The sequence below is a fragment of the Nicotiana sylvestris genome, chromosome 8 (assembly GCF_000393655.2).
Source record: "Nicotiana sylvestris chromosome 8, ASM39365v2, whole genome shotgun sequence".
NCBI lineage: Eukaryota > Viridiplantae > Streptophyta > Magnoliopsida > Solanales > Solanaceae > Nicotiana > Nicotiana sylvestris.
The window spans coordinates 88,476,979-88,485,067 of NC_091064.1; the positions used below are offsets into that span (position 1 = coordinate 88,476,979).

Genomic DNA, 8,089 nt, shown 5'->3' on the forward strand with positions numbered 1-8,089 from the left:
AGGGAGACCTACAGCATTTGCAAGAACATAATCATACGGCACCCAGGTTTTGGAGGCTAGATCTCAGCAGATTGGGCAGTTGTTGCAAAAAAAGGGCATCATCAGGGAAAGGGTTAGAAGAATCGCCGACTACATTATGATGAAGTGCAACGAGTGCGAGGACATGACCAGGTCCATGTTCTTCACCACAGTAATGATCTTTGTTCGCCAGATAATGGATGATCACTATCGCCTCCAGGATGACATGGCGCGTAGGCCCGCGGCAAGACCAGTTGGTGTTCCTAGGGCAGGATTGGAGGCATTGATGTACACCTGATTGTTTTCACTTTTCGAGTCTGTACTTTCATTCCTAGAGTATGTTTTGAATCTGTTTTAGTTTTCAATTCTCAAGTATGTAGGATCGAGTCTTTGTAATAGAGAAAAATTAGAAGTCTTGTTTTAGTAAAAATTTGAAAAAAAACCCAAAAAAAAATAATTTATTTCGCATTTATTCCTTGAACTACTTGATGATCTGATTCATGCGGCGTCGTGATACGTAAGCAATCCCCATCGAATCCGGTCATGGTTTTAAATAACTCAAATAAAAGAGAAAATGACGAAAAGAGAAAACCAAAAAGAAAAAGTAAAAAAGAAAAGAGAGAAAACAAGAAAAAGAGAATGAGAACAAGAGAGAAAATAAGAGTGCAAAAGAGAGCAAGCGAGAAGATCGGGGAGATAAACAAAAGCCGGGATAAGACATGCAATCGTTGCAAAACATGTAGAAATACATTTAACTGTATAGGTGCATCACACCCTCCAATGTGTGATCCCATATGTGTTAATTGACTCGAACTAATCATTTTGTTATGTCATCTGTTGAGTATAGGTTCTGTTTTTGAGGTGGTTGGTTTGTGGTAACCTGGCTTCACACCCTTACTTTACAAGATCCAAGGGAAGTGTTGAAATGTCGTCGGATAGTCATCTACCAACAATTTCCGTCCCAGATGGTAGCCCGTTATCAGCTATCCCAACATCAGAATCGGCAGCTACTGAAAAGAATAGGGCACTGCGCCTCCGCGTGTTGGAAATGTGGGACGCCTGGTCCAATGGTAGAGAGTCGTCGAGTGTCATACCTGGTTTCCCCGAGCTACTTCCCAGAGTAAGTGGAACTTCCAACATCCCAATAAGTTACATGAACACCCCATTTGGATATCCCATCATCTCAACCCATTTCACTGGAACGCCTTCTGAGGTTCGCCCCTAGGCATTGATTTCGGGAGTGGCTTCAAACATATTTACTGCACCGCCAACTTCGGCTACGGCACAGCCAACTTTGCTTAGGCCAAGCTTTGATCCATCATCATTTACCTTCCAAGTACCATCTTTTCCACCAGACACTGCCCATTTCACCACCAATTCTTACCCTCAACAACCCCTATATGAATTTACCGCGGGGCAAGAGAGAGCTACAAAAAATCCCGAGAAAGAGGAAATCACTCGAAAAATGAGAAGCATGGAACAAAGCCTTAAGAATTTACAAGGTTTAAGTGGCCAAAAGAGCGTAACTTACACTAATTTATGTATGTTCCTGCATGTGCATTTGCCCATCAATTTCAAGACCCCCAAGTTCGAAAAGTATGACGGGCACGGGGACCCCATAGCCCACCTCAAGAGGTATTGCAATCAATTAAGAGGGGCAGGTGAAAAAGAAGAACTCCTAATGGCTTATTTTGGAGAGAGTCTAGTTGGCATTGCATCCGAGTGGTACATGGATCAAGACATGTCTTGTTGGCACATATGGGATGATTTGGCTCGAGATTTCATCAGGCAGTTCCAGTACAACATAGGCATAGCTCCAGAAAGAAATTCCCTGTCTAATCTCAAAAATAAGTCTTCAGAAAGTTTTCGAGAATATGCTGTTAAGTGGCGCGAACAAGCGGTCAGGGTGAAGCCCCCGATGGATGAGACCAAGATGGTCAGTGTTTTTCTACAAGCCCAAGAGGCTGACTACTTTCAGAACATGATGTCTGCAATGAGAAAGTCATTTGTTGAGGCTATCAAAATTGGGGAGATGGTCGAAAATGGTTTGAAGACAGGCCACATATTAAGCCTGTCTGTTATAAGATCTATGTCCCAAGCAATCCAAAGTGGTTCAGGAGGTGTAGCAAACAAAAAGAAGAAAGAAGAAGTGGTGATGGCAGCTTCAAGTCTGAGGAACCCCCGTCAACCCCGAGGTTACTTCCCGCCAAACCCCTCGTAGCATTACTATCCTTACCAGGATGTGGCTTATGTTATGGCTCCTCATCCTTACGCGGTGATGAATGCCCAGCCATATGCTCGGCCATAACAACAGTTTAACCAAAACCGAGCTCCACTTCCTAGAAATAACCCTCCTCACCAAGCTCTATATAATCCCCGTCCCCCACAAAATAATTATACAATGCATGTGCCCGGGAGCCACCCAGAAGAACAAACTTCACGCTTATTGGTGAATCATACTCTAGCCTTTTTCCTAAACTAGTTCGAATGGGTTTGTTGCAACCCGTACCCTAAACCAGGCAAAACCCAGAGTCGCCTTCCTACCGACACGGTACTCGATGTGCTTACCATTTAAGAGCAGAAGGGAATGACACTGAATAATGTTGGACTCTCAAAAGGGCAATCGAAAACTTAATAGAGCAGAAGAGGGTAGCGCTGAAAGATGAAGAGATCCCCAATGTGACCAACAACCCATTGCCGGCTCACAACAACGGGCCAGTTATTGGGATGATTTGTGAAGATAAAGAGTTTGACCCAGCTCTAAAAGCCATCATTGTCATCACCGATGTTGAAAGGAAGTCAAAGGCTGCTGCAAAGCAAGACAAGGGGGAGAAGAAGAGTAAATCCGCTCCTCGAAGAGAAGAAAAGACTATGGAAACCAAAATAGGGGCAGAACCCCCTAAAGACACCATTCTTTATGTTCCCCGGGCTCACAGGAAAGAAAAATTGGCGTTGAGTCCTCCTAAAAGGTTCGAGCTGAACAAGGGACCTAAGATGTATGTGCCCAAAGGGGCTTATGTGGTGCGGGGACCAGTAATTCCACCCAGGCTGAACGAGCCTGTGATCATTAGTCGTGCACCACAAAGGCCCATGAAAGACCCCACTGCAGTCCCCTAGAACTACAACAGAGCAATTGTGATGTACAAGGGGAAAAAATCATGGGCGAAGTAAATGAAACCAACCCATCAGGGAAGTACCTCAATCTAGAAGAAATGAACAACACCAAGCAGAAGCGCTTCCTACTCAAAAGTCGAGTTAGCACCGAAGAAGAAGAGGAGTTCTTCCGAAAAATGAAAACTGCGGATTATAAGGTAATTGACCAACTCCGAAAGTCTCCTTCTCAGGTCTCCTTTTGTCTCTACTGATAAGCTTGACTGAGCATCAGAAAGTGTTGATAAAGACCCTAAATGAAGCATATGTTCCGATTGAAACCACTTTTGAGCAACTAGAAAGGATGGCAGAACAATTCTTTGAAGTCAATCAGATTTCATTCAGCAGGAATGACTTGCCCCCGGAAGGGGCCGCCCACAACAAAGCTCTTCATCTGACAGTTAAGTATGAAGGGTACTATGTGAAAAGAGTCATGGTGGATGGCGGATCAGGGGTCGACATATGCCCTCTCTCAACTTTGCAAAGAATGGACATTGGGACTGAGAGAATCAGGCCTAACAATGTTTGTGTGCATGCTTTCGATGGCATCAAGAGAGACACAATAGGGGAGATTGATTTGATCTTAACTATCAGTCTTGTGGATTTCGAAGTGACGTTTCAGGTCTTGGACATGGATACCTCCTATAATTTTCTCTTAGGAAGGCCTTGGATCCATGCTGCAGGGGTTGTACCTTCTACCCTCCACCAAATGGTGAAGTTTGAACACGAAGATCAGGAAATTGTGGTTCATGGAGAAGACGAGCAATCAATTTACCGGGACTCGTTAGTCCCATGTCTCGAAGCTAGGGAAGGTAGCGAGCACATAGTCTATCAAGCTTTTGAGGTTGTGTTCGCAGATCAATGTGAGGAAGGAAGCCCGTGTCCTCAACCCTTTCTGTCAAATGTGTCAATTATGTTTTCTACTAAAATGATCAAGCACGAGTATAAGCCCGGGAAGGGGCTCGAGGTATCTTTGCAAGGTATCACAGAACCTATCACTTTGGCCGCAGTAAGAAATTTTTTGTGTCGGTTTCCAAGCAACAAAAGCTGACGTGAAATGGGCTAAAGAATGTAAGAATGATGGTTGGGTTCTACCTCAGCCGGTCCCTCATCTCTCCAAAACATTCGTCAAGCTAAAGTACGCGGAAGAAGAAGAAGATGAGGCCTTCACGGCTGATGAAATTGAGGACATATGTGAAGCCATGAGGAAAATGTTATATGAAGCTCATATAGTCCAGTTGGGTGAAGGCTCGAGCACTATTGAGGTGCAGTTTATGGGGCCCGATGCCAAGCTACAAAATTGGAAGGCTACTCCGTTCCCAGTAAGGCAGGAATCCTGGGAGTCCAATCTTGCCACCTTTTCTGCATTCCGAGTTATTCCAGGGTGTAACTCGAATGTTTCTTTTAGTTTATTGTCTCTAAAATTCCAATGTAAACCCTTCTCTTCAAATTCAATGAAATGAAATCAATATTTCATCATCTATGAATCTCTTTCTTTATTCTTTCTGATTTTTTGTTACTTTTCTTATTTCTTCCTTTTAGTTCTAATAATGCGGACTTAAATAATATGACATGCTTGCGGACTTCATGCCCAGATCATAGCACATTGTCTAACTGTGAAATAATGAATCAAGAACTGTAATATGATGAAGATGAGGCTTTTAGGGAAATAAACCGAGAACTGGAATAATTCGAGAATAAACCCAAGCCAAACTTAAATGAAACCGATCCGGTTAATTTGGGTAGCTCAGAAGAGGTCCAAGAAAGCATGATAAGCATTCACACGGATGAAAGAACTAGGGATGCATTGATCCAACTTTTGTTTGAATTCAAAGATGTGTTTGCTTGGTGCTACGATGATTGTCAAGATTAAGTGTCGATTTAGTGGTCCACAAATTGTCAACTTACCCCGATCATCCCCCTATCCAGCAAAAATAGAGGAAGTTCAAAACTGACATCAGTGACAAGATCAAAGAAGAGGTCACCAAATAGTTAAAGGCGGGGGTGATCCAAGTAGTCTGATACACCACGTGGTTGGCTAATGTGGTTCCAGTGCCAAAGAAAGATGGGAAAACCCGAGTGTGTGTTGACTATCGGTATCTGAACAAAGCAAGTCCTAAAGACAACTTACCTTTGCCAAACATCCACATCCTTGTTGACAATTGTGCCAAACATAAGATACAGTCTTTCGTGGATTGTTATGCTGGGTACCATCAAGTCTTGATGGATGAAGAGGATGCGGAAAAGACAGCCTTCACCACACCCTGGGGAACCTATTGTTATAGGTTCATGCCTTTTGGTTTGAACAACGCTGGGGCAACTTACATTAAAGCTATGACTTCCATCTTTCACGACAAGATGCACCAAGAAATCGAGGTGTATGTGGACGATGTAATCATTAAATCAAGAATGCAAGATGACCATGTTCGGGATCTGAGAAAGTTCTTTGAGCATCTGCGTAAGTACAGCTTGAAGTTAAATCCAGCCAAATGTGCATTTGGAGTTCCCTATGGGAAACTCTTAGGATTCATAGTCAGTCGGAGGGGCATCGAGCTAGATCCAACAAAGATAAAGTCTATTCAGGATTTGCCTCCTCTAAGAACCAAGAAAGAGGTTATGAGCATGTTGGGAAGGTTGAATTACATAAGCCGGTTCATTGCTTAGTTGACATCCACATGTGAGCCCATATTTAAGATGTTAAAGAAAGATGTGGCGATTAAATGGATAGATGAGTGTCAAGAAGCCTTCGACAAAATCAAAGAATATTTGCCGAATCCGCCAGTCTTGGTCCCACCCGAACCTGGGAGGCCTTTGTTTTTGTATTTGACAGTCTTGGAGAATTCCTTCAGATGTGTCCTCGGGCAACATGATGTGACCGGGAAGAAGGAGCAGGCAATATACTATTTGAGCAAGAAGTTCACTAGTTATGAAGCCAAATACACTTTGTTGGAAAGGACTTGTTGTGCCCTAACTTGGGTCGCTCAGAAGCTAAGGCATTACCTGTTGTCCTACACCATCTATCTCATCACCAAGTTGGATCCTTTGAAGTACATATTCCAAAAGCCGATGCCCACGGGGAGGTTAGCGAAATGGAAAATCCTGCTCACCGAGTTTGACATAGTCTATGTCACCCGCACGGCAATGAAAGCCCAAGCTTTAGCGCATCACCTAGCTGAAAATCCTGTTGATGATGAATATCAGCCTTTGAGTACTTACTTTCCGGATAAGGAAGTAAATTTAGTTGAGGTAACCTCAGAAGACACCAATTCTTGGAAAATGTTCTTCGATGGAGCTGTGAATGCAAAAGGTGTCAGGATTGGGCCAATCTTGATCTCACCTACTGGTCAGCACTATCCAGGCCGGCTTCGATTTTTCTGCACCAACAATACTGCGGAGTACGAAGCCTGCATTATGGGTATGAACATGGCAATCGACCAAGATGTGGAAGAATTGTTAATCATGGGAGATTCGGACTTGATTATCGGACAAGCTCAGGGTGAATGGGAAACTCGGGATGTCAAGCTTATTCCATACAGGCAACATGTGGAAGATCTTAGCAAGCGGTTCAAGTCAGTCCAGTTCAGGTACATTCCTCGGTTTCACAATGAGTTATCTGATGCACTCGCTACTTTGGCCTCGATGTTGCCATATCCAAGTAGTGTCCACATTTACCCGTTGGAAATCCAAATTCGAGAAAGGCATGGTTATTGCAATATGGTTGAGGCGGAACCAAATGTTCAGCCATGGTATCATGATATCAAAAGATTTCTGAAAACAAAGGAATAACCCGAGCAAGCTAATGGAGACCAAAAGAGAACTATTAGAAGGCTTGCCAGCGGTTTCTTCTTGAGAGGAGAGGTCTTGTACAAAAGGACTCCATATCTCAATCTTTTAAGATGTGTGGATTCCCAAGAGGCCGGAAGATCATGCATGAAGTACATGCAGAAGTGTGTGGACCCCATATGAATGGATACGTCCTGGCAAAGAAAATCCTTCGAACAGGTTATTGCTGGATGACTATAAAAAAGGATTGCTTCAGCTTTGTCCGAAAATGTCATCAGTGTTAGGTGCACGGTGACCTGATTCATACACCACCTTCAGAATTGCATCCTATGTCAGCACCTTGGCCATTCGTTGCCTGGGGTATGGATGTCATTGGGCCAATCAAGCCAAAAGCTTCAAATGGGCATAGATTCATATTGGTTGCCATTGACTACTTCACAAAATGGGTTGAAGCAGTCACTCTCAAAGCCGTCACTAAAAAAGTAGTGGTAGACTTCGTGCACTCCAACATCATCTGCCGTTTTGGTATCCCTACAACTACTATTACGGACAATGCTGCAAACTTGAATAGTCACTTGATGAGAGAGATATGTGAACAATTTAAGATCACGCATCGGAATTCTACCCCTTATTACCCCAAAGCTAATAGTGTTGTTGAAGCAGCAAACAAGAATATCAACAAGATTCTTTGAAAGATGATTCAAAGTTCGAGACAATGGCATGAAAAGTTGTTGTTTGCATTGTTGGGATATCGCACACTGTGCGCACATCAGTCGGAGCAATACCCTATCTATTGGTTTATGGCACTAAAGTCGTAATACCCGCAAAGGTTGAAATTCCATTTCTCTGAATCATCATTGAGGCTGAAATTGAGGATAGTGAGTGGGTCAAGACCCGTCTAAAACAGTTAACCTTGATTGACGAAAAGCGGATGGCCGCACTTTGCCACGGGCAGTTGTATCAACAAAGAATGGCCCGTGCCTACAACAAGAAAGTGAGGCCTGGGAACTTTGAAGTGGGGTAACTCGTTTTGAGACGTATTCTCCCTCATCACAAGGAAGCAAAAGGAAAGTTCTCTCCAAACTGGAAAGGTCCATACATCATAAGAAAATTGTTGCCGAAAGGGGCATTGTACTTG

The 8,089-nt window shown here is 43.4% G+C and overlaps 2 protein-coding genes across 2 annotated transcripts; both read left to right on the forward strand.

Annotated features, from left to right (window-relative positions):
- Positions 1 to 3,176: 3,176 nt before the first annotated feature.
- LOC138875354 (uncharacterized) lies at positions 3,177 to 5,832 on the forward strand. Its single transcript, XM_070154179.1, has 4 exons — positions 3,177 to 3,329; positions 3,404 to 4,177; positions 4,269 to 4,433; positions 5,347 to 5,832. Exons 1-4 carry the CDS (start codon positions 3,177 to 3,179, stop codon positions 5,830 to 5,832), a joined length of 1,578 nt encoding a protein of 525 aa, XP_070010280.1.
- Positions 5,833 to 6,444: 612 nt separating this feature from the next.
- On the forward strand, positions 6,445 to 6,954 carry LOC138875355 (uncharacterized). Its single transcript, XM_070154180.1, has one exon. The coding sequence runs from the start codon at positions 6,445 to 6,447 to the stop codon at positions 6,952 to 6,954; it is 510 nt and encodes a 169-aa protein (XP_070010281.1).
- The last annotated feature ends 1,135 nt before the right edge of the window (positions 6,955 to 8,089 follow it).